At 41.9% G+C, this 27441-nt stretch overlaps 1 protein-coding gene across 1 annotated transcript in view; it reads right to left on the bottom strand.

Moving 5' to 3' along the window:
* API5 (apoptosis inhibitor 5) overlaps positions 1–27441 on the bottom strand; it is a gene marked incomplete in the record, with an annotated part of 1096633 nt that overhangs the window by 599711 nt on the left and 469481 nt on the right. The window contains 1 exon segment of the mRNA XM_044083396.1: positions 21769–21975. Coding sequence (XP_043939331.1) covers positions 21769–21975 — 207 coding nt within the window.

Genomic DNA, 27441 nt, shown 5'->3' with positions numbered 1-27441 from the left:
AAAAAGGAACAGCATGAGGTCAAATCCTTGGCCTTCCTCTTCTGGGGGGTATCTTTTCTATGGCTCATTAATCTACTGTGTTTTTTTTTTTAATAACTTGAGGGTTGAGCTGCAACTGGCCTTGCAGAACTGGTGAAATAAAAATGAAAGTTTTTTTCTAACTGAAGCCTGTATTCTTTTCTTATAATACTTACCACCCACTTGCCCCAAGCAACTTCCTAACATCTTTGTACAAGGAGGACAAGTAACTTTCAAGTTTTCCAGGGGCAGAGGACAGGTTAAGAAGGTGGGAAAGAAGGGAGGGGGTTAGAATGGGCTTAAAGTGAGGGAGGAGGAAGCAGCCAGGCTGACCGCTCTGGGGTTCCCAAGGTTTCGCTCTGGCTTTTACCTGCCCGCCATTAGTATTTATACTTTAACCCCTTTGCTCGATCTGGTGGACTCTTGACGGAGATTAGAAGGCCAAGTATTGGGTGGGGAAGTTTCTGATATACCTAGACAAAGGAAAGAAAAAAATTTTGTCTGATTGAGTGCTTTTATCCTTTTCCACCAGCTTCATATATACCTCATGAGCTATGTGTCCAAACAGGAGACCTTTACTTAATGGGGCATTGAGAACCTCTCTTCACAGTGTCTGGCAAGGGCATGGTCCTCAACCAAGCATGTATACTAATAACTGACCCCATAGCTGTTTGCCCTATATGATGTGTCCAGAGTATAATAGTAACATTTCCTACAGTGCTTAACAACATGGAAAGAAATGTCACACAAGAGAAACTACTTCTGTCTCAGGTCTTTATCCTCAAACATTTCTACCTTAGTCCTCATTTGTGCCAACAGGGTTTATTAATAAGAAAACCATGTTGGACTGGCAATTTAAAGCCCTTAAGGAAAAGCAGCAGTAGTACAGACCTTACTTACCCTGTCTATCAAGGGGTCTTGCTCTCACAGTCATTTGGGATATGGTTCCTAGTAGCTGCAGCAAAGCTCCCTCATTAGGATCCAGAGCCATCACATCTGGATCAGCCAAACTGGTTTCTATTCAGACACTTCGGTAAATCCTTGACATTATAAAAATGGTCAGGTTTCCTAGGAGCAGGGAGAGGGAGTCAGATAACACTACTACATTAACAAACATCATCCAGGACACACAGCCCTGGAAGAACAGCTAGTGGCTAGGCTCAGGGAGAACAATGAAGGCCTTATATGTGTTTGGCTTCAGAGTACTCGGATTCTCAATGGCAAGTTTTCTTCATTCTATTAAGGGAATTTCCAAACAAAGGTCCTCCATTGGGGAAGTAAGGACAGGACGTCTTCGGCGTCGGAAACCAGGTTTTCAGCAGATAGGAACATTCTGAGAAAGCCAGGGAAAGAAACTGGACCTAAGCACTTGCTCAGCCTATTATGAGGCAAGCAGGGTTGCATTTGTTTAGCTTCAGATGCCTTATACCTCCAATGATGGGAAACAGCTGCTTTTCAGACCCAAGGTCATGGGCAGGAGATTGAGATTTCAATAAAGGAATTCGGAACCTCCTAAAGAACAAAGACCATGAGTTCTTCTAAAATCATGATGTGAGAATCTGCTGCAGAAGGGTCTTTAGCTATCAAAGGAGTGTCAGTAAAATTAGTCTAGAAGGACCTGCCAGAAACTTAAAGCATGAGTTTCTAGGAAGCAGTTGTGCCAGAGGCCTCTGATGAAAGACTCCACATTACAGAGCTGCACAAACTCCTGACCTAACAAGCAACTGCTAGATCTCAGGAAACCAGAGTCACCGTTTGTACCCTCTGTATCGCTATGCTTTTCTCTGAAAGTTCTTTCTTTGGAGGAAGGCACTCAAAAGCATGGGATGATGCCATGGCAGCCTGAAACGCCAAGAGATATTTCTGAGAACACTGGACTTTCCTCAGGGTGAATAATATACAGTGTGGACAGGCATACATGTCATGTTCTAGGAAGAGACAAAACAGACACTTGCTAAAGAAAGCTTTATGGAATCTGTTTTCCAAACACCATAAAATTACTGACCTTCAGAGTAAATTCTTCTGAACTTGTTTCTAAACCTGACATCCAAGGCCAAGAAAACAGCTTCTATGGAAACTGACAATATCCCTGGGTGTGTTCTACATGAACTAGAGTGTGAACTGGCACCTCACCTGTGTGTCCTGTTCAATCACAGCCTCACCTCAGACTTTGTCCCTACCAAATGATGCACTGCTGCAGTCATCTCTCTTTATAAAGGAGGAGCGACTACAGACCCTGGGAACTATCGCCCCATTAGCCTGACAAGTCTGATATGCAAAGCTATGGAATGCATCATCATGGACCTAATAAACAAGGATATAAGGAATCTCCAAACTCTGGATCCCAGACAGTTTGATTTTGTGAAGGGTAGACCATGCCTGCTCAACTCGGTTGACTTCTTTGAGTCACTCACCAGAGCTGTGGATGAAAGCAAGGTGGTTCATACAGCCTACCGTGATCCGGCCAAGGCCTTTAATACCATTCCCCACCCAGGAATCACAGAAAAGCTCACTAAGTTAGGCATCAATGCCTATATCACCAGGTGGGTTGCAAACTGGCTCACAGATAGACCCCACAGTGTGAAATAACTGACTCCAAGTCAGACTGCCGACCAGTCACAAGTGGAGTCCCACAGGGCTTGGTTCTGGGTCCTCTCCTGTTTGGTATCTACTTCTCTTAAGTCCAGGTCAACACGAAGGGACTCTGGCTGACAAAGTTCGCAGATGACTGCAAGTTGGCAGCTATTATTAACTTCCCAAATTATGTTGACTTCCTACAAAAAGGCCTCACTGAGACCGACTGGTGTCAGAACTATGGCCTTAAGCTCAATGCCAAAAAATGTGTCATCATCCCCTTTGGGAAAAACCTGATTCCTATGAATTACCACATCGATGGTAGTTCACTGAACACAGAATGCGTTATAAGAGATCTGGGAACACAGATTGACAGAAACTTCTCTTCTGACCACCACATTGCCACTGTGGTCAGAATGTCCGATGTGGCACATCTCATTAATAAGGGTTTTGCATCCAGGAAGAAGGAGGTCATTGTCTCCTACTCTTCCCTCAAAAAACTCCAACTATTCTCTGTCTCATATTGCCTACTTAGAGGCGATCTCTGCTTGACTTACAAAGCCACGTCTGACCCAGCTCTGTTAGAAATGCTACATCTAAAGAAATCCCAATCCCTCTGCACCACACGCTGCAGAGATCTCAACCTCAATACCAAAATCAACAGAATGTGTTGGAGGGACAGGTTCATAACCCAGAGACTGCCTATGCTATGGTATAAACTTCCCATACATGTCAAACAAACAGAGCACATCGCTGGCCCTCTTCAACAGAAATCTTAATAAGTGGATGGGAAATGGAAAATTCACCCCAGACATCACTCCAGTAGGTCTACTCAAACAGAGGCACTGGAAACTAAAGTCAGGTGGCACGATGCCAGGGTAATCCCAAGGGCTAGGCTTGTAAAGTCTCCAGGGTCATTAGTCTAGTACACACCTATGAACCTAATCAGCTAAACGTTGAAACAGTACAAGATATTTATGGGTTACTTATCTGACATCCTGGAGAAAACCTGGCCCACAGACTACACATGCTGTGGAAAGCATACACAGCAACGCTTAAAGTACTGCAAGAAAGATCTGAAGATGGCAAATACCAAAGCACCTTTATACCATTGACAGAGTCTTGTCTGTTTGGGAGGGCGTTGGCTGAGAAACTCCAGGAGGGAAGAGCTCTATAAGACTGGCCAGCCGTGGGCTATCTGCAGGATATCAGCAAGAGAAGAACACTGTCAGGGTAAGGTATCACCTCCCAAAAAAAACACAAATCCAAAATCAGAAGAGGCTGATACTCCACAACAAACGAAGCAAACCAGATGAATGAAAAGACAAATCCTTTATTCGAATAAGTAAGCGCTTTCACGTTGCTTGGAACGCTTCATCAGACTTCAACAAACCATAAAAATTCAAATCAACTTATATAAGTGAAGCACCAATGAAAAACACATTAGCAAGTCACATGCAAGTTACAAAACTACATCATTTCCTTTCCATAAAAATTACATAAAAAATAAAATATATAAATATATGTATCATAAAAATCTCATATTAATAAATGAATAGTAGAAGTATAATGTTAAAACATACTAAAACATATATTAGATAGTGAAACATGTTACTACTGTTTAATGTTTCAAAGGTTTATCTGATAAAAATGGTCTCAATGAAAATTTATCATTAAGACCATGACCTTTATTCGCAGATAGCTTAATTATCCACTTTGCCTCAGCTTTTTCTGTCTTATTGCCAATATTACCAAGTCTTTCTGTCTCTGTTAACTGTCCTATTACTAAAATCTAAAGGCATGTGTGGTGTCATTTTGTAGTACATGCTTGGCTAGGGCATTCCCTTCATTCTCTCTATGTATAGCATACAAATGCTCTCGTATCCTTTCTCTTAAGGTTCTATTAGTCTTTCCTATATAGAAACAACAACATTTTATGCAGGATGCTAAATAAATCACATTTCTTGACTTACAATCAGCGTATTCATTAAACTCATACTTAACACCAGTGTCTGGATTTATAAAAACATTAGATTTCATTATATATATATATATATATATATATATATATATATATATACTGGTTGCAAGAGCGACATGCAAATGTACCCTTTCTCTAAGAGGAGATCTTATTTTTAGGCACTCTCTCATAACAAAGCATACGTTTTAAAGATTTAGTATTCTTATAGCTAAAGGATGGTTTTTCACCCACTAAGTCTTTTATACCATCATCTAACTGTAAAATATTTCAATGTCTCTTAATAATGTTGACAATAGAAGTATTATTATTAGTAAAAGGTATCACTAGTCTCCTCTTATCATTATTCCTCACTATAGGTCTCTCATCTATACTACCTTGTTTTTTAATAAAAGGACGTCCTAGATGAGTACGTTCAAAAGTGTCCAATGAAAGCATATCTCTATTGCAATAACCTCTATGCCTAAAATCACTTTCTATAGTTTTTAATGCATCAGAGAAAACCAGATCACCACTAGTTATGTTAGAAAAACGTTTCACTTGATTACTCACAATGTTTTTGTGTATATGGGGGGGATGCATGCTATTTCTGTGAAGAATAGCATTCTTCCTACATACCTTCCTAAATACTTCTGTTTCTAGAGTATTGTCTTTTTTCCTCAATGTCACATCTAAAAAATCAATTGTATTTTGTGAATACATTTCAGTCAACCTAAGAAATGTGGTAGTTCCATTGATATATAGAACAAACCTCTTTTAGGAGCTCTAGTGTGCCTCCCCAAATTAAAAAAAGATCATCAACAAAACGTTTATAATATTTTATAGAAGTGGAGTAAGCCAAATGTTCTAAAACATACGTATTCTCCCAATATGCTAACACAAGGTTAGCATAAGAGTTTGCACAAGATGTGCCCATAGCTACTCCTTTAATTTGAAGGAAGTATTCATTATTAAAGGTAAAAACATTGTGACAAAGGACCATTTCTAACAACATTGTGAGTTTAATAACTTGATTGTTGCTAAGTCCTTTATTTAACAAATATAACCTTAAGAAATCTATCCCTACATCATTGGGTATGCAGGTGAAAAGAGAAACAACATCTAGTGTTACCATATAATCTGTAGTTTCTAGAATATTGTTCTCATTAAAAGGTGCTAGTGTTTCCAGGAACTGTTTCGTATCACGTAATACAGATCTAGTAGATTCCGCAACTGGTCTCAAGTTTTTTTCTAGAAAAATAGATATTGTCTCAGTTAGCCAGCCTCTGCCAGATACTATTGGTCTAAGTGGAGGATTATGTGTGGTCTTATGTACCTTAGGTAAACCTCTAATTACTGGTATCACAGGTTTCTCTATCAAAAAATATTTATACAGTTCATCAATAATCCCACACATCAACATGTCATATAAATCTGCATGTACTGTTTTTATTAATTTATCTAGATCTGACATGCTCAATCTCTTATAAGTAGTAGTATCTGAAAGCATTTCTAACAGTTTCATGGTAGTAGCCAGTATCTAGAAGTACTGTAGCTCCCCCTTTGTCAGCTTGCCGAATGACTATACTAGTATTGTTCTTTAAATCATGAAGGGCTAGCTTCTCTTCCTTGGTAATATTGTAAAAATCAAGTTTTGTATTGTCAGATTCAAAAAACTTCAACAAATCATCACTGCAAGCTCTTTCAAAACTTTCCAATAAAGGATGTATAGCAGGCATATATGTAGAAGGTTTTTTAAAAGACAAAACATCAGTATTAAAAACATTGTTGCCAAACTGTAAACCAAGTGCAATATTTCTAACAAAACATTTTATGTCAAGTCAACAATTAAATCACTTACATCAGTCCCCTGAGAGGGAATGAAGGACAAACCTTTGTTCAAAATCTTTCTTTCATTGTCCATAAGCTTGTGACTGAAAAGATTAATAATCAAGTCCTGGTTGCAGTTTTGAAAGTTTTTTTCTGAAGTTCTAACTGGCCTCCTGATATCTTCCTTTTCCTGGTGGTTTGTGGACTCCAATTGCGCCTCATCTCCTGTCGAAAAGGGAGTGGAAAACGAAGAGAAGTGTCATTAGATTCAGCTGAAACAGTTTCACTTGCTGATATAGGAGTTTTTCTTCTCACTACAGGTGCTGACATGGTTGTTGTATTCAAAACATCAGAGTGCACTGTATTCACACTGGGGCGTTGCTCACTGACTGCTGCTTCTATCTGAGAAGAGGAAGCAGGTATGGAAGGAGTAGGAGCAGATAAAGTGTTACGCTCAGAGAAAGGCATTTCAATGTTAGTGCGCGTCGCAGCATATGCTGTCCTGGTGGACTCCCTCGGCCAGGAAAAGACGTTCCCCCTCAAGAAATCCATACAGTCTCTTTCTAATTTCTTCTTTTTTGCCAATAATAACTTAATATCTAACGCTTGCATTGTAGTCGCTATATCAGAAAGAAAATCTTCTTTCTGTGTATTAGTAAGGGCTGCAGTCAATTTTTCTTCTAAAGCTATAGCTTCTTGCTGAAGTTCCAACTCTACTGAAGTATATTGTTCAATAAGTAGTCTCATATAGGCATAGCTCGTATCTAAATTAAGTTGCTGCCACTTAGACAAAAGTTCAGGATAGGCAGAGCCAAAAGTAGGCATTTTTAACAAACGAAGACCTCTAGGAACAACTTTAAAATTAATGCATGCCTCCATACACAGAGATACTGCTTGGCATGTAGATGTTTTACAAACAATGAGAAAGCTCGAGGACAACCTCAGTAAAATTAAGAATGCCCAGTGGCAAAAAAGACATACGGAGGCATACATTAATTTTAAAGTTGTTCCTAGAGGTCTTCGTTTGTTAAAAATGCCTACTTTTGGCACTGCCTATCCTGAACTTTTGTCTAAGTGGCAGCAACTTAATTTAGATACGAGCTATGCCTATATGAGACTACTTATTGAACAATATACTTCAATAGAGTTGGAACTTCAGCAAGAAGCTATAGCTTTAGAAGAAAAATTGACTGCAGCCCTTACTAATACACAGAAAGAAGATTTTCTTTCTGATATAGCGACTACAATGCAAGCGTTAGATAATAAGTTATTATTGGCAAAAAAGAAGAAATTAGAAAGAGACTGTATGGATTTCTCGAGGGGGAACGTCTTTTCCTGGCCGAGGGAGTCCACCAGGACAACATATGCTGCGACGCGCACTAACATTGAAATGCCTTTCTCTGAGCGTAACACTTTATCTGCTCCTACTCCTTCCATACCTGCTTCCTCTTCTCAGATAGAAGCAGCAGTCAGTGAACAACGCCCCAGTGTGAATACAGTGCACTCTGATGTTTTGAATACAACAACCATGTCAGCACCTGTAGTGAGAAGAAAAACTCCTATATTAGCAAGTGAAACTGTTTCAGCTGAATCTAATGACACTTCTCTTCGTTTCCCACTCCCTTTTCGACAGGAGATGAGGCGCAATTGGAGTCCACAAACCACCAGGAAAAGGAAGATATCAGGAGGCCAGTTAGAACTTCAGAAAAAAACTTTCAAAACTGTAACCAGGACTTGATTATTAATCTTTCCAGTCACATGCTTATGGACAATGAAAGAAAGATTTTGAACAAAGGTTTGTCCTTCATTCCCTCTCAGGGGACTGATGTAAGTGATTTAATTGTTGACATAAAATGTTTTGTTAGAAATATTGCACTTGGTTTACAGTTTGGCAACAATGTTTTTAATACTGATGTTTTGTCTTTTAAAAAACCTTCTACATATATGCCTGCTATACATCCTTTATTGGAAAGTTTTGAAAGAGCTTGCAGTGATGATTTGTTGAAGTTTTTTGAATCTGACAATACAAAACTTGATTTTTACAATATTACCAAGGAAGAGAAGCTAGCCCTTCATGATTTAAAGAACAATACTAGTATAGTCATTCGGCAAGCTGACAAAGGGGGAGCTACAGTACTTCTAGATACTGGCTACTACCATGAAACTATGTTAGAAATGCTTTCAGATGCTACTACTTATAAGAGATTGAGCATGTCAGATCTAGATAAATTAATAAAAACAGTACATGCAGATTTATATGACATGTTGATGTGTGGGATTATTGATGAAGAACTGTATAAATATTTTTTGATAGAGAAACCTGTGATACCAGTAATTAGAGGTTTACCTAAGGTACATAAGACCACACATAATCCTCCACTTAGACCAATAGTATCTGGCAGAGGCTGGCTAACTGAGACAATATCTATTTTTCTAGAAAAAAACTTGAGACCAGTTGTGGAATCTACTAGATCTGTATTACGTGATACGAAACAGTTCTTGGAAACACTAGCACCTTTTAATGAGAACAATATTCTAGAAACTACAGATTATATGGTAACACTAGATGTTGTTTCTCTTTTCACCTGCATAACCCAATGATGTAGGGATAGATTTCTTAAGGTTATATTTGTTAAATAAAGGACTTAGCAACAATCAAGTTATTAAACTCACAATGTTGTTAGAAATGGTTCTTTGTCACAATGTTTTTACCTTTAATAATGAATACTTCCTCCAAATTAAAGGAGTAGCTATGGGCACATCTTGTGCAAACTCTTATGCTAACCTTGTGTTAGCATATTGGGAGAATACGTATGTTTTAGAACATTTGGCTTACTCCACTTCTATAAAATATTATAAACGTTTTGTTGATGATCTTTTTTTTAATTTGGGGAGGCACACTAGAGCTCCTAAAAGAGTTTGTTCTATATATCAATGGAACTACCACATTTCTTAGGTTGACTGAAATGTATTCACAAAATACAATTGATTTTTTAGATGTGACATTGAGGAAAAAAGACAATACTCTAGAAACAGAAGTATTTAGGAAGGTATGTAGGAAGAATGCTATTCTTCACAGAAATAGCATGCATCCCCCCCATATACACAAAAACATTGTGAGTAATCAAGTGAAACGTTTTTCTAACATAACTAGTGATGATCTGGTTTTCTCTGATGCATTAAAAACTATAGAAAGTGATTTTAGGCATAGAGGTTACTGCAATAGAGATATGCGTTCATTGGACACTTTTGAACGTACTCATCTAGGACGTCCTTTTATTAAAAAACAAGGTAGTATAGATGAGAGACCTATAGTGAGGAATAATGATAAGAGGAGACTAGTGATACCCTTTACTAATAATAATACTTCTATTGTCAACATTATTAAGAGACATTGGAATATTTTACAGCTAGATGATGGTATAAAAGACTTAGTGGGTGAAAAACCATTCTTTAGCTATAAGAATACTAAATCTTTAAAACGTATGCTTTATCAGAGAGTGCCTAAAAATAAGATCTCCTCTGAGAGAAAGGGTACATTTGCATGTCGCTCTTGCAACCAGTGTATATATATATATATATATATATATATATATATATATATATATATATATATATATATATATATATATAATGAAATTTAATGTTTTTATACATCCAGACACTGGTGTTAAGTATGAGTTTAATGAATACGCTGATTGTAAGTCAAGAAATGTGATTTATTTAGCATCCTGCATAAAATGTTGTTGTTTCTATACAGGAAAGACTAATAGAACTTTAAGAGAAAGGATACGAGAGCATTTGTATGCTATACATAGAGAGAATGAAGGGAATGCCCTAGCCAAGCATGTACTACAAAATGGCACCACACATGCCTTTAGATTTTTAGTAATAGGACAGTTAACAGAGACAGAAAGACTTGGTAATATTGGCAATAAGACAGAAAAAGCTGAGGCAAAGTGGATAATTAAGCTATCTGCGAATAAAGGTCATGGTCTTAATGATAAATTTTCATTGAGACCATTTTTATTAGATAAACCTTTGAAACATTAAACAGTAGTAACATGTTTCACTATCTATAATATGTTTTAGTATGTTTTAACATTATACTTCTACTATTCATTTATTAATATGAGATTTTTATGACACATATATTTATATATTTTATTTTTTATGTAATTTTTATAGAAAGGAAATGATGTAGTTTTGTAACTTGCATGTGACTTGCTAATGTGTTTTTCATTGGTGCTTCACTTATATATAAGTTGATTTGAATTTTTATGGTTTGTTGAAGTTTGATGAAGCGTTCCAAGCAACGTGAAAGCGCTTACTTATTCGAATAAAGGATTTGTCTTTTCATTCATCTGGTTTGCTTCGTTTGTTGTGGAGTATCAACCTCTTCTGATTTTGGATATCTGCAGGATATACCAACAAGTGAGGCCTGCAACAGCAGGTAGTATGATGAATATTACCAATGGAGAAGACTAACAGAACTGCTGAATAGATCAAGAAAGCATTAGGTTCAAGCTTTAAAAAAAAAAAGCATGTGACAAGTCTGAAATATAAGGGTCAAAGACTAAAACTTAATCCCGAAACAAAAACTGAGTAAATATCAAGGCCAGAAGACAAATATTACGAGCTGCCTGTTCAGAGTGGAGGCAAACAGATCTATTTGGAGCGTTCTCCCTGATGGATAACATGCAGTAAGACTTCTCTGTTTAACAACCATTCATGAAGGTCTTGCTCAGGTAATCAGCCACTGTATTATCTTTGAAGGAATGCAATTTGCCTGAAGGAAGAGGCTATGCTGAATAGCCATCTCCCAGGCAATAATGACAAGTCTGCAGAGGAAGTCCAGAGAAGTCCTGGAGTCCATAGGTGATGTAAAGCCTGAAATGTCAAGATCAGGGCATTCATTTCACTGAAATTTGTGACTATTTCAATCCTGTTTTAGCACATACATCTTGGAGATTGCTATTCATAGAACATACTCCCAAAGCCAGGTATGAAACGTATACGGAAACCTCCTCGCAAGGAGAGGGAACCAAAAAGGGCACAATTGAATTGAGGGATAGCCAATTGATCCACCAAAAAAATTCCTTCTTCAAGAAGGTCAAGAAAGGAATAAGGAAGTTCAGGGAATGGTAGCGCTGTTCCCAAATGGACTTGAGATATCAATGAATCTTCTTCATGTGGAGTTTGGCAAATGGAACCATTTGAATGGTTGAAGCCATGTACTCCAGGGCCCTCATTATCACTCTTGCCGAGGTCATTTCCACAGGATGAAGAAACTGGAAATAAATTAGAAGCCATCTCGTGTCCTGATGAAATGCCATCACAGAGGCAGATTTCACCTGGTATCCTAGGGGGGAAAAACAGACATTGAGAAGGAAGGAAGGCAGATTTCTACAAGTTCAGAGTGAAATTCAGACTTAGAAGAAAGTACCATACTTGAGGTACTGAAGCTTTTCTTTTGAAGTAGCCTGTACTAGATCATCCATGTAAGGGTAAACACGGATACAACAGTATGAATAACACTAGGACTAGAGCTGCACATCTGGTAACTACTCCTGGAGCTGGAGAGAAACAAAAGTGGAAAATAAGAAGTTATGTACCTACCATAACGTTCCATGTTAGTTGTCTTCTCTCGCCTTCTTTCTTGCTTGATGGGTTCGGCCCCTCCTCTCCTCGACGGGCACTTGGGATCCTCCGACGACTTGGCTGCTAAGCTCGAGTCACTTTTACCAGCTCGAGGCAGCCCCATATCCCATGATGCAAGGCGGTAAGTACCCAGATCTCGTTTGCTGACAAAGGGCAATAGCACCAAGCATAAAATACTTCCCAAAGGAAGAAAGAAAATTTACAGATGGAAGAAGGACCAGGTCTGAATGGTCTTCAGCATAACAGTTTCTTATAACAAGGTCTGTCCAGGCCAGGGGAAGGAGGGTGAAAGAAGGCGAGAAGACAACTAACATGGAACGTTATGGTAGGTACATAACTTCTTAATGTTAAGTTGTCAATCTCTTCATTCTTGCTTGATGGGACCGGCCCCTAGCACCTCTATCCTGGGTGGCTCAATGGAACAAACTCTTGAGGACTGTAGAGCCAAAACTGGCTCTGTCCCTGGAGGCCAAGTCCAATTTGTAATGGGAAACAAAAGTGTGAGGAGTGGCCCAAGTGGCGCTGCACAAATAGTGTCCAAAGGAAGTCTAGCTTGAAAGCTGTAGAAGTAGCTAAGCTCCTAGTTGAATGTGCTTTAGGTTTTGAGCACAGCTGTTTTCCCCTGAGTATAAATTTCAGAGATGACGAAGAAAGCCATCTGGACAAGCTCACTTGAGAAACAGGAAGGCCTTTTTCATTATCCGCATAGGAAACAAAAAGTTGATCAGATTTTCTAAATCTCTTTGTGCTGTCCAAATAATATCTAAGTTGACGGTGGACATCAAGATAATGTAGCTTTTGTTCAGCTCTATCTGAATAGTTAGGAAAAATACAGGAGATCAATGGATTGATTCAAATTGTTCTTTGAAGCGACCTTAGGTAAAAGGTTGGATTAGTTCTCAAAGATACTCTGTCTTTATGAAAACCAAATAGGGGGGGTCGAACCGAAAGAGCATGAAGTTCAGACACCCTCCTGGCAGATGTAATAGCCACTAGGAATAAAGTTTTCCAAGAAAGATATTTCAGGGAACAAGAAACAGCTGGCTCAAGGGGAAGAATCAAGGATGTCAGCACTAAATTTAGATCCCACTGAGGAGGAGGATTCCTGATTGGAGGCTTTAGCAGGAAAATTCCTTTCAAGAAGGCCCTGCAGAGCCTATGGGACATAATATTATGATCTGCTATCCCGACATGAAAATTGGAAATAGCAGCCAATTGAACTCTGACTGTGGAAGAAGAGGAGCCTGCATGAAAAATCTCCGCTAAGAAGTCCAGGACTGCCTGAACAGGGGCAGTAAAAGGATCAATATTCTGGGCCTTAGCCCAATAAGAGAACGCTTCGTTCCATTTGCTTGTATAAATCCTCCTGGTAGAGGATTTTTTAGCGTTACTATGATGTCTCTAACTGGGTTAGAGATCAAAGGAAGTCTGGCTAAGGAAGGAAGTGGAGCAACCATGCTGTGAGGTTGAGAGAAGGGATTGACCGGTGCAGCTGACCCGATTGGTGAATCGGAAGATCTGGCACTGGGTCCAGATGCCACGGCTGCACCAAAAGGTGATGATGGAGGAACAGGAACCAAACTTGTCGAGGCCAGTAAGGGGCAATGAGAATCAATTTGGCTCTCAAAACGGTAGCTTTCTGGATCACCTGAGGGATCAGAGGAAATGGAGGGAAGGCATAAAGAAGTCCCTGGGGCCAATCCTGGGTCAGAGCGTCTCTGGGGGGATGGCCTGATAGAGAGAAGAGGCTGAAGAAGTCTGGACATTTGCTGTTTTGGGGAGTAGCAAAAAGATCGCAACATGGACGACCCCACTCCAGAAAAATCTCTTCCGCTATAGATTGCTTGAGAGACCACTCGTGAGGCATGAGAATAGCTCTGCTCAATCTGTCCGCTACAATGTTGGTTTTCCCAGGGATATGCGTTGCTACCAGAAACCGATGAGAGGAGATCGCCCATTGCCATAGTCTGAGCGCTTCTCGACACAAGGGGTAGGACTTGGTTCCACCCTGTTTGTTGATATACCAAACTACAGACATGTTGTCTGTGTGGACTGCAATTGTCCCTACGGGAAGAAAGTCGTTGAGGGCTTGCAACGTTAAAAGCACTGCTCTCATCTCCAGGACATTTATGTGCAGATGGTACTCGAACGGCTGCCACGTCCCATGAACCATCCTGCCCTGATAATGACCCCCACCCGATCAGGGAGGCATCCGTGGTGACAGTGGCTATCGGGATGGGGTACAAAGTACCTGCCTTGGTGAACCTGAGGCGATGTGATCCACCAAGCAAGATGCTCTTTGCATGTCTGTGTCACCAGAATCTGGTGACGCATTGGAAGTTGCTGGTATGACCATTGTGTGAACAGCATCCACTGAAGAAGGCGCATGTAGAATCGAGCCAGGGAAGAAGAGTAATGGCCGCAGCCATGAGACCTAATACCTTTAGAACCATTCTGGCCTGTACTTTCTTGCTGGCCAGAATGATCCTGACATGACTCTGAATGTCTGAAACTCTTTGATCTGTAAGGGTAGCTGACATCCGAACAGTGTTTAAGTTTGCGCCTATGAAGGTAATAGACTGGCAGGGCGATAAGGATGACTTTTCAAGTTGATTGAGATGCCCAAATGAGAACAAAGGTTTATTGTGTAATCCCTGGCTTGTATAAGCTGATGCCTGGTGGTGGCTGACAGGAGCCAGTCGTCGAGATACGGAAACACCTGGAATCCTTGACGTCTCAGGTGAGCCGTGACCACTGCCATGCATTTGGTGAACACTCTGGGGCTGTAGTGAGACCAAAGGGCAGGGCTCTGAACTGGAAATGACTGGACCCCAGCCGGCGGAGAAATCTCCTGGGCGTCTGTGAATTTTGATGTGATAGTACGCATCCTGAAGATCTATTGAGCACATCCAGTTGTCCTTCTGTAAGAAGGGCAGAATTGATTGAAGAGTGACCATTCGAATCCTGTCTTCCTGACAGACTTGTTGAGTCTGCTGAGATCCAATATTGGTCTCCAGTCTCCCGTCTTTTGGGGACCAAAAGAACCTTGAGTAGATTCCGGCTCTGAATGGTCTATTGTAACTGGCTGAATGGCTCTTTTTGCAGTAGTTTTGAGACTTCTAACTCTGCAATTTCCCTTAGACCGGTGGTACATCTGGAAGGGAACTTGAGGGAAGGACTTTCCTCGAAAGGAATTATGTAACCCTTGGATATGATCGACTGTACCCATCTGTCTTGAGTGAGGGAATGCCAGGCTTCTGGGTACAGTGATAATCTTCCCGACTGCCTCCAAGGAGGGACAGCCGGGCAACACCTCAGGGATGCTGAAAGGGCTTGTCAGAGAGAGGCTCCCTGTTTCCCTGGTTTCGGACCCCTCTGCCTCTAGGCGGCGTCTGTTGTTGTTACCCCTCTGCCTCTAGGGTAAACTGACCACGTGAATCCGGCGTGACTCCTTGGCATTTACGGAACCACATTTTCCCACCTTTCTGTCCTTTGGGATAAGGTCTAGAAGGGGTGGAAAACGGACTCCAACAGCAGAAAGAGTCTTGCCGTCCTGTTCGCACCTGGTCAAGGTTTCCTTCACCTGAGGGCCAAACAAAGCTGACCCATCAAAGGGAGAATTTGTGAAGGACGCCTTAAAGGGATCTGCAAAATCACATAGCCGCATCCAGGCTTGGCGTCTAAGAGCCACACCTGTACCTGCGTTCTACCTGGCCCATCCGCAGCATAAGATATTAGCCGCATGGAGGAGTTTGCAATGGAATTGAGGGTTCCTAGCTGCGAAGCAATTTTTTCTTGAGCCCCTGCAGCTGTAGGATCCTGAACTACCTCACCCAGCTCCTTAAGGATATCCCTCTGGAGTCTGGTGAAGTGACATAGGTAATTCAGCGAGCATAGCAAAGGTCGCTGAGGAAAACATCCGCTTACCGTAGCTATCCATGGTCCTAGAGTCCTTATTAGGAGGATGGACGGGCACGGAAGGATCTGCAAGTTCCTTTTTGGTGGCCGCAGCCACCACCATGGCATCAGCGGGGACACCCTTAGTGAGGAATTGCTTGTCACAGGGGCAGTGATAAATTTTGAAGGCCTCCTAGGGACTGGCTCTACAGAGTCAGGAGCTGCCCACTTTCGTGCAATAACCTGCATAAGGGGGAAAAAGGCGGAGACAGCCAGGAGGTGGAGGGCCGAGATCCAAACGCCTCTAGGTATACTGACTCATCCTCAGAGGGATTGTTGGTGGGCCAGTTTCCCCTCTGTTTCAGGAGTTCTAGGATGTCTGAGAAGGAGACATCCTCAGAGGGGATCTAGGGGATCCCTCTGACTCATCAAAGTCAGTATCCAAGTGACAGACTCGGGAGTCTACATGCTTCCTCTTACAAGTCCTCTTCCTAGGAGGATCTCCCGAAACATCAGGAGAATCCTCGGAAGAGGGGAAATTCCCAATGGGGAAACCTGAGGCGGAGGATCTCTGGGTCCTGTAGCAAGAGAAGTGGCAGAGATGTCAACAGGTACTATAGAGGGAGCAGCTACGGCAACAGACTGCTGACTGATACCAGTGGCCAGTACACTCTTCATCACCTGCAATGCTCCCCTCCCAGGCTGGTCGGAGAGAACCCGCTGAAGAGCTAGGAACTCAGGGACCACCGAAGGGAAGTCTCCGAGGCAGATGTCGGGCCGAGCTCACCAAGGCCGAGGCTCCAAGGGGAAGAGCGGGTTCGGACAAGGGTCCGATGCCACTCACCTCGGAGGAGACCATGGAAGCCAGACCACGAATCCCTCTAAGGAAGGTCTCGAAGAGGAGATAAGAGTAGAGGCTGAAGGAACAGAAGGGGTATCCGTCCTCCAGCCGTAGCAGTAACCATTCCGAAGACTCCAACTCCAAGCTCTGGGGTAGAGTTGAAGGAGGAACTGTAACGGGTGTGGACCAACAGTCGTCTGTTGAGACGGACTATGTAACATTTGGGCCAGTACCTGTGACTTAAGTAATCTACTGACCACTCTCTCTAGGTCATGATCTGACAGTCTGGATGACCTTGAAGATCGGCTCCGATGGCTCCGTTCGAAGAAGAGGTGAAGCCGGAGCCGAAAGTATCGGCTCCAAGGAAGGAGACCTCGACCTCTTCCTGGAATGAGCCATCGGAACCCGATACTATAGATCCTGTCGGAGCCGACTTCCGGAGCCGACAGGAAGCTGCTCTGCATCGGCTCCAGCGCCGATACCGCCACCAAAGTAAAAGTGTCGGAGCCACCGGAGAGGGCCGACACCGATGCCTGTGCCACATGGGTGTCGGAACCGATCGGAGCCGACACGGCGGTCGATGCAGATTCGGCACCGATAGCCATCGGTGCGAAGCTTTGTTTAAGCAGAATCGGCTCCAGCGGAGCCGATCTCAGGTCGAGCCGAAGCCGCAGGCTTAGACACAGAAGCCTGGGCCTTGGAAGATTTAACTGATTTTGACGGTTTTAGCCGCCGAGAGCCCTCCAAGAAAGCCCCTAAGAATCAGTTTGTTGCGTCTTTCCTGCAGGACTCTCTGGCTGAAGGAATGACAAATAGCACAGGAGTCCTGCAGGTGAAGAGGCCCCAGGCAATACAGGCAAGAAGTGTGACCGTCTGTCAGAGACATCTTCTGACAGCACGAGTCACACTTCTTAAAACCTGAGACCCTCTCCTTTGACATGGTGCTTAAAACACACACACACACCAGTCAAAAAACTTAAATTAAAGAAAATACCAAAAGGTATTCCTAAAAATAAACACACACACACCCTAACAGGGAGGGGAGGGGATGGGATGGGTAAAGTTTGACTAAAAAAATTAAAGGAGACAGGGATTTTCTGTCAGGAAATCTAAATAATTAACTTATAACTAATAATAAAGAGTTTTTTAACAAAAAGGGGGTTTAAAATTAATAAAGTGAATCACTTACCAGGAGCTGGTAAAAGGAGGACCTCATGTTTAAAGCTGAAAGCGCAATCCAGATCTGGGTACTTACCGCCTTGCATCATGGGATATGGGGCTGCCTCGAGCTGGTAAAAGTGACTCTCGAGCTTAGCGCCGAGGATCGGCTCCGAACCCATCAAGCAAGAATGAAGGCGAGATTGACAACTTAACATCAGATATTTAAAAATTAATCTGTAAGGCAGAAAAAACCTCAAAATGTTTCTATGCTATGGATGAACAGTGAAGGAGGTAAGTATCCTTGAGAACCAGAGTAACCAGAAAAGTCTGTGGGAGGATTAAAAGAAATAAAATAAGAGTTTGCAGAGACAACTAGAATTCTTACACCAATAAAAAAGATATTGAGTACTGATAAATTCAAAATACTCCTCCAAGTGCCCTCCTTTCTGTGAGCCAAAAGAGAGATGAATAAAATCCTTTTCTCATTTGGGAGAGAAACCAATTCTATGGTACCTTGGTGGTAAAAAATGTGTAGAATAGGGAGGAAAAACAGATGTTCTTGGTTTGGGGGCTCTACAGGAATCCTTGAATGGTTTGGAAGGAAGAACCAAGACCGCGTGTAGCCTCTATCAATGATGATAACCCACTGATCTGAAGTTACAGATCTCCACACAGGAGGGGAGTGAGAGTGCCTTTTTGACAGCGGCAGAGGGGATGGACCAAGGTGGAAGTGGATGGGATGAGAAGGGGGGTGGGTGAGAGCAGACCATTGCAAATTGGCGGGCTTGTCAGGGAAGGACTCACTGGATTACTTAAAGTCTGATTTGATGTCATCCTAAAACTTCTTTTTAGAGAACTTTTGAATCTTCTACTGAGATTTTTGGCCCTTTCTAAGAGAATGGACCTGGTCTGATTGGGTAATTATGCTGAAAGTTGGTACAAAGGAAGCAAATATCTGTTTGAAATCTTGCAAAATCTTACCTCTGACCTGCAAGTTTTTAAAATACTCAGCAGCTGCAGGACCAAATGTTTCTCCCTGTTAAGAGACTTCACAGTTTCAGGCAAAGACTGCAACCTGAGCCAAGAGCATCTTCTAACAAAGCCAGTAGCCACAATTTTACAGGATGCATCAACAACACTAACTGCACTTAGCACAGTATCTAGATTCTTGAATAGATGAGTTGAGCTGTAGTAAAATAATTTGCTGCCAGAATCATGAATGTCTGAGACCAACTTATCACCAACCAGAACAGAAAAAAGATACTTATGGGATTTGTAGTTGATGACATAGAAAGTGCAACAGAAATATACACCATCTTTCTATATCGGTCAACAGCCCTAATGTCTCAGGCATTAATAGAGGTGAAAAAACTTAGTTGGCTCATCCACTGTTGAAGAAATACTGATGGATCTGAGAAAGGATTTTTGTACGAAAAATGTGTAGGCTTCAAGGATATTCTAAAACCTGCCAGTTTTTTGGGGGAGCTGGAAGTTGAGAGTCTGGGTTCAAACCAGCTGAAGCAGAAGCACTCTGTAAGGCTTCTAACACAGGAAGAATTGCTGAAGGTATGGGAACATCCATGTATAACAGGTCAACTTCTTCACACATCAGACATTTGCTTTCCTTCCTACTGAAAATGATGCATCATTTTCAATATGGTGTACACACACACAAAAAAAATCTTTTAAGGAGACAGTCTAGAGACATTCTCAAACTCTATACGGGAATGGATAAATTCCCTCTGACAAAATGCCCTTTTCTCCTGAAGGAAGGACTTATCCCTCTTTGGGGGGTGGGGGTGTGAGAAGAAAAGAACTGGGGAGGCTTTAGAGACGAGAGCCTTGAACAGTTCAAGAGAAATTTCTTACTACTTTTGTGAATCCCTAGGAGTAGGAGCTGAAGGGGAAAAGTGTTCAATTTTGTTTTTTCCTCCAGTGGCCATCCACAGAAACATGCCAGTGAGGATCTTGCCACCCCCTCCGCAAATGTAAACCTCTGGTTCCTATATTATGACCATAACAGTCATCTGATCAGTTCATCCTGGATGTGCCCTATTGCAGCTCCTTACTGACTTCCAAAATGATCACGATAGTATGAGCAGCAACCAACACCGGATGGTCTCAGGCTTATCAAGTGCCATAACATAGGTGTCTGGGTCTAACTGGAGCAATTGAAGCTTCAGGTTTCAACATCTTAGGCTTCTTTTACTGCTGCTGAGATACATGCTAACAAGAGGGAAGACTCCGAAGATATCTATCCTCCTCCTTTTTTTTTCAGCTGTTCCCGTTAGGGGTCGCCACAGCGGATCATCTGTTTGCATTTCTTCCTGCCCTCTGCATCTTTGTCTGTCACACCAACCACCTGCACATCCTCTCTCACCACATCCATAAACCTTAACTTAGGCCTTCCTCTTTTCCTCTTACCTGGCAGCTTCATCCTTAGAATCCTTTTCTCAACATACCGAGCATCCCTCCTCAGCACATGTCCACACCAACGTAATCCTGCCTCTCTGGCTGTCTCCAAACCGTCCAACCTGGGCTGAGCCTCTAATATACTTATTCCTAATCCTATCCACCCTCGTCACACCTAGTGCAAATCTTAACATCTTTAACTCTGCCACGTCCAGCTCCGACTCCTGCTTTTTTGTCAATGCCACTGTCTCCAACCCATACAACACAGCTGGTCTCACTACCCTCTTGTAGACCTTCCCTTTCACTTTTACTGGTACTAGTCTGTCACAAATCACTCCTGACACTGTTCTCCACCCACTCCATCCTGCCTGTACTCTCTTCTTCACCTCTCTTCCACACTCGCCATTACTCTGAACTGTTGATCCCAAGTACTTAAACTCATCCACCTTCGCCAACTCTACTCCCTGCATCCTCACCATTCCTATATCCTCCCTCTAATTCACACACATATTCTGTCTTAGTCTTGCTGACCTTCATTCCTCTCCTCTCTAGAGCATATCTCCACCTCTCCAGGGTCTCCTCAACCTGCTCCCTACTCTCACTACTGATCACAATGTAATCTGCAAAAATCATAGCCCACGGGGACTCTATCTGATCTCGCCTGTCAACCTGTCCATCACCACTGCAAATAAGAAAGGACTCAGAGCTGATCCTTGATGTAATCCCACCTCCACCTTAAACGCATCCGTCACTCCAACCGCAGACCTCACCACTGTCACACTACCCTCGTACATATCCTGCACCACTCTTACAAACTTCTCTGCCACTCCTGACTTCTTCATACAATACCACAACTCCTCTCTGGGCACCATGTCATATGCTTTCTCTAAGTCCTATCCTATCTATCCTGTGTGAGCTCCTTTAATCACAGATTTTCTAAATAAAAATTTTTAGACAAGCTAACAGACTTCAAGTTTTTTGAGATTAAAGATTTACAACCAAGAGGCTCCTTGTAGTCATGGCAAGGTCCAAGATAAAACACTAAGCTTGACTATCTCTAGATGGAATCTGCCTCCTGCATCCACATTTACCTTTCGCTATATAATAAACTTGCTTTAAAAATTTTACTTTCTGTGAGTGATACCTTTTTCCCTCTCATTTGTTCAGTACAGAATCACCACTTCAAAGGTCTGCTTTTGGAGACCCTTGAAATGCAACCTACAGAGTTCTAAGCACTGAATTCAATCTTCTGATGAAACAAAAGCCAAACAAGCAAAAAAACTAAATCATGGAAACATGAAAATCATGTCTTACAGTCATGAAGGGCACAAAATAAACAGTAAAAGACAGCAGGTGAAGCAACTGTCTTAATGTACAAGCATTGCAAAGAAAATGGAAACAGAAGTTGAATTCTTACAGAGAAGAGGGTCACTACTTGACGAGTACACTGCAACAGCTTGTCCACACAGTCTGGATCTGCTGGATTGAATGTCTGCTCCAAATCGGCCTGATCAGTTACTAATTCCACAAGCTGTTGCCTTCCACTAACTGTCTGCATACTTTTCAGTCCAGAAAGAATCTTCATGAAAAGGACAAACTCCTCACCGGTCACATCTTCAAGGACCTAAAAATTTAAAGGAAAATGCTTGAAAATGAGCACATAAATCAAACCGATTGACACTTTTGAATCTGGCCAATAACAGTAACATCATGGGACATTACTCACTAAAACAGCACAACTTCGAAGGAGATACATGCAGCAGTATTAAAACAATAAGGCTTCTCTACGAACAGTCATTATCAGGCCTGACCCCCTCCCTCAGTAGTCAAACCTCCTCTTCCATTACACAATCGCCAGTCATATAATGCTGTTCTCTTAAGCAACGGTCTGGAGGACCTTCTAATGGTAGCACTGATTTATGACTTTTCATTTCTTTTGGTAAGAGACTTTAGAGACTAATAATCAAGTGCGACACTCAACTATTCATCTTTAGTGCAGAGGTCACAAAGGCAGTAGTTTATAACACACCTGCACAACAGCCATCATTCTCCAGAAGTAATAACCTTGTAACGTGAAATTACATCTTTAAAACTAGAGTTGCCAGGTGCCATTTTTTTTTTTATGCTACTTTATTTACTGCAGGAGAAGCCTAAAACATACACTTGATGATATGTGTGAAATATATCACATGCAAAACTGGAAAAACAACACAAACATGTCACACCAATAACCTTACAAGTTATAAAAACATGACAAGAAAAATCTAATTCATAGTCTCACGCAAATATAAGGTCCAAAAAGGGAGTTGCTGGGTGGGTTCTATTAACTATGACAATGACTTCTTTCTTAAAAACGAAAAACTATTGCTCTGGCACATTTCATCCAACATCCTTTTTTTTCTAGAGGTTACAGTTTTACACATGCATATCTGTCCACATAGCAATTCCCAGTAAGTCCTGAGTGGAAAAATAAGAAAGAACCAAGCCATCGTGGTGTGCCATTCTGACAGGATTCCCCCAAACTTTTGCTTGCATTTCTCATAAGAGAGTACACTGAGTCAGACATTTAATGGTTGTTTGACTCTCCCTTCATAAGATGTCAAAACATGTATTTGACATTTGTTTACCGGGGAAGCCCGACTGGACAAGTACCCTATTTTCAGCAGAAGCCCAGAAAGAAAAGCTCTAAATACAAGTTAATAAACACTAATTATTTACAAAGTAAACAATCACACATTATAGAACATACACGGAACAGCTTATATACACATTGGAGTACAGGCAATTATGCAATGGATACAATGGACAATGGATGGAAGAAAAAGTTAGAGGGTAAAAAGTGAGGAAGTTTTAGGAGGGGTTAGTGAGGTGAAAAAGTACAGTTGTGTACCCTTACCATAAATGTAGATGTTAGAGTGTATTCACTGTTGCTGTCATTACATTCGAGTAATCTGCTGGCAAGTTGCCCTCAGTCGGCCTGAATTCCAAAGTCTTGGGTCCTGCGTCAGTTGCTGTCTTCGCTTCCATGACGTCAGGTCGTCAGGGGTATAAAACATGCAGCCGACGCCATTTTCTTTTGTTTTTCTTGCCCCCGATGTCAGGTGCCCCCAAAAAGGTAGCAATTATATAATATATTTAGAAGATAGAGAAGGAAAGATAAACTCCAGAAGGAAAGGGGGGTGGTGGACGAGTAAACTGGACTGCATCAGTGAATACATTCGAACATCTACATTAACGTTAAGTGTACATAACTGTACTATGTTTTTCGTGTTTCACTGTTGCAGTCATTACATTTGGGTAGAATCCCAAAGCTATGGTCGGGAGTTTGGAGCTAGACAGCATTAGGTGCGGCTGTAAGGCCCTGCAGAACTGCAGTGGCAAAGCCTGCCCTGGACTAAGAGTAGAGGCGCAAATGATAATGCTTTGTAAAGGTGTGAACAGAACTCCAAGTAGCAGCCTCTAGAATGTCTTTGGTTGGTACTCCTCTGAGAAAGGCTGCTGAAGTAGCTGCAGCTCAGGTGGAATGAGACCTAATGCCCTTGGGCACAGGTGTACCATGGTGTAAGTAGCAGGAAAGAATTCAGTGGCTTATCCACTTTGAAATAGCCTGCTTTGAAATAGCCTTTCCTTCTGATCCTGCAACATATGCCACTAGTAATTGCTCAGTTTTTCTAAGAGCTTTAGTCCTGCTCAAGCAGAATCTTAGTTGTCTGTGTACGTCCAAGGAATGCAGAATTCTCTCCCCCTTGTTCTGTGAATTTGGATAAAAGGTTGGCAGATTAATAATTTGGTTAAGGGCCACAATGGAAGCCACCTTAGGCATAAATGTTGGATTTGTCCTCAGAGACACCCTGTCTGGGCAAAATATGATAAAAAGGCTCCACAGCCATGAGGGCCTATAGCTCTGAGACTCTTCTTGCTGAAGTAATTGCTGGTAGCAGAGCTGTTTTCCATGATAAAAACTTTAAATCAGCAGTAGCAGCTGGTTCAAATGGAGGCAGGTTGAGCTTTTACAACACATAATTGAGGTCCCATGCAGGTACTGGTGATCTTCTAGGGGACCTTAAATTTTTGGCTCCTCTAAGATACCGCTTTAGTAAAGGATGAGAAAAGATTGGTGGCTCTGTATTGTAATGAGCTGAAATGACAGAGGCATGGATTTTAATTGATTAGAAAGATAGGCCTTTGTCAAGCATCTCAGTCAAGTATTGTAGTATCTGAGGAATATTTGGTTCTGCTGCATCAGTTCCTTGTGCTTGATTCCAAGCACAGAATCTCTTCCATTTATCAGCATAAGATTTTCTAGTACTAGGCCTTCTGGCTTCCAAAATGACATCCATCACAGCTTTACTGAGAGGTGTTGTTTGTATAACTACATGATCAGCCATGCTGCTAGGTTCAGTGTCTGGAGTTGATTGTGCAGGATCCGATTATTTTGCTGTGACAGTAGTTGAGGTCTTTCAGGTAAGGTCCAAGTTGGGTATCGAGACAAGTTCCTTAGGATTGGGTACCAGTATTGGCGGGGCCAATCCGAGGCAATTAGTATCATCTTTGGTTTCTCTTGTCTGACTTTTAGGAGGACCTTGGGAAGAAGAGGCAGTGGAGGAAAGACGTAAACTGATAGGATTTTCCAACTGAAGGATAGAGCGTCCACTTTCCATGCTTGTCTGTGAAGTCCTTGTGCAGAATCGTTTCAATTGATAATTCTGAGGGGAGGCAAATAGATCTATGTCTGGGCTCCCCTATTTCTTTGTTATGCTGAAGACTTGTGGATCTAGTTTCCACTCGTGAGGATCCATAAGGTTTCTGCTTAAATTGTCTGCCAGAGTATTTTGCTTTCCTGGCAGGAATTGAGCTTGAAGATGTATTTGGCAAGTCAAAGCTGTGTCCCACAGTGCCGTGGCTAATCTGCAAAGGGGGTATGAGTGCGTGCCCCCTTGCTTGTTTATAAACCACATGACCGTGGTATTGTCCCCTTTATCAGTAGTTGTCCTGGATTAACTAAGTCCTTGAAGACTGTCAGGGAATTTTGAGAAGCTAGCATCTCTTTCTGGTTTATATGTAGATGCATTTGTTTTGGGGTCCATATGCCCTGAATGCATCTTCCCGCCATGTGGGCCCCCAGGCATAATCCAATGCATCTGTTAAGGTTTGTCTGGCAGGGGATAAAGTGAAGGCCCGTTCCATGTTTTGGTGACATGACTTTGCTCACCATAGAAACTCCTGTTGCAGGCAGGGAATGAGAGCAATCAACATTCACAGTCTGGAAGCAATGACTCCATAAACGTTTTAGGTACCACTGAAGTTTCCTCATATGCAGTCTTGCATATGGAATCAGTAGGATGCAGGATGCCATGAAGCCCAAAGCCTGCAGAATTTGTCTTGCAGATAATTGAGTTTTTGTTGCCATCAGTTTGAAGTAAGTAGTCAGTTGCCTTTGCTTGTCTAGCGTGAGGTAAGCCATATGGGCAGTTGTATTCAAGCTTGCACCCAGGAATGTTATCTTTTGAGAGAGTACCAGTTGTGATTTCTTTTCGTTTATTGTGTACCCTAGGCATGTTAGAAGCTTTTCACAAACGCCAGGTGCTTTAGAAGGATGTCCTTGTTCTCTGCTTGAATGAGACAGTCATCCAAGTAAGGATATATTTGAATACTTCTTTGTCTGCAAAATGCAATTACTGACGCCAGGCACTTTGTAAAGACCCTGGGCACAGTAGATAAGCCAAAGGGCAGTGCAGAGAATTGGTAATGCATTAAGCCAGCCTTGAATCTGACATATCTTCTGCACGATTGTCTTATTGGGACATGCAGGTATGCCTCTTTTAGGTCTAATGTCACCAGCCAAGCATTCTTGCCCAGCATGGGCAGAAGCTGCAGCAAAGTCAGCATTTTGAATTTTGGAATGTCCAGGTATGTGTTCAAAATCGATAAATCCAGTATTGGCCGCCAGGCCTTGTCCTTTCTGGGTACCAAGAACAGTCTTGAGTAAAACCTTGTCCTTTTTCCTGTTCTGGTACTGGCGGAATGGCTCCCATATGCATGAAGGACGTAACCTGTTTCTGTGCCTCTGCCCATTGATTTTTTTTGGCAGATCTGGCCAACCGTGTGCCATTGGCAGAGTATGGAAATGGAATCTTTATCCCTGTGATACTATGTTTAGCACCCACTTGTCCTGGGTTTTTAACTGCCAATTTTGAGCAAAAAGTGTTAATTTTCCCCCTAAAGGTGCTGCCAAAAGATAAGTGCTTGGTGAAAGCAGAGGGGAAGTCATTCGGACTGTTTTCTGTAGGTTTGCGCTTTATCTCCTCCAGATTTGGAGGTAGAAGCGCCCCCATTGCTTTGACCTGTATGCATCTTGTGCCTGGTATCTGGAACCCTTAGGGCATCTGGATTTGCCCCTTTGAGCTCTGATACAGGAAAGGACCAATTTTTTTGTAGGCCAGTGTCTACTAAATCTTGGTGGCTGCACTTGTAAGAAGTCTTTTACAGTTTGCATAGACTTAGCTTTGTCTTCCACTTTCTTTAAAACCTCTTCTGCCTTAATATCAGAGTATCATGCTGTAAAGGTGCATCTAGTAATTTAGCTTTAACATGACCAGGCAGATTTTGTTTCTTTAACCAGGCATGCCTCCTAATCACAGATCCAGTAACTGTGGCCCTGCAGGAGGCCTCTAAAGAATCAAAACCACATTGCAAAGTATGCTTTCCAACCTGTTCAGCTGCATGCAATAATTCCTGCAATTCTTTGTTTTCTGCATATTCAGAAATTATCATTTTCTGTTTCAGCAATCCTATAATGTGTTGTTGATACTTGAGTGTATGAAACTGGCAGTTTAAGGCCCTAATTGCCAAGTTTGCAGATGTATAAACCTTTTATCCCCACCTATCCAGTGCCCTTGAATCTCTGTCAGAGGGGGTAGGATTTTTTGCTGCGGCCTTAACTCCCTTTGGGCTCTGTGAAATAGTTTCAGGATCAGCAGCAGGGTTTCTAAATAAAAATTTGTGAGAGTCAGAGACCCTGTAATATCTGTCAGGCTTGCTGGGAGCCGGAGGTAAGGAGTCAGGGGTCAAGCTTGACTCCAAAAACACA

This window comes from Protopterus annectens, chromosome 9.part0, assembly GCF_019279795.1.
Source record: "Protopterus annectens isolate FY-2018-M chromosome 9.part0, PAN1.0, whole genome shotgun sequence".
Taxonomy (NCBI): domain Eukaryota; kingdom Metazoa; phylum Chordata; order Ceratodontiformes; family Protopteridae; genus Protopterus; species Protopterus annectens.
This window is presented reverse-complemented; position numbering and strand designations above follow the sequence as displayed.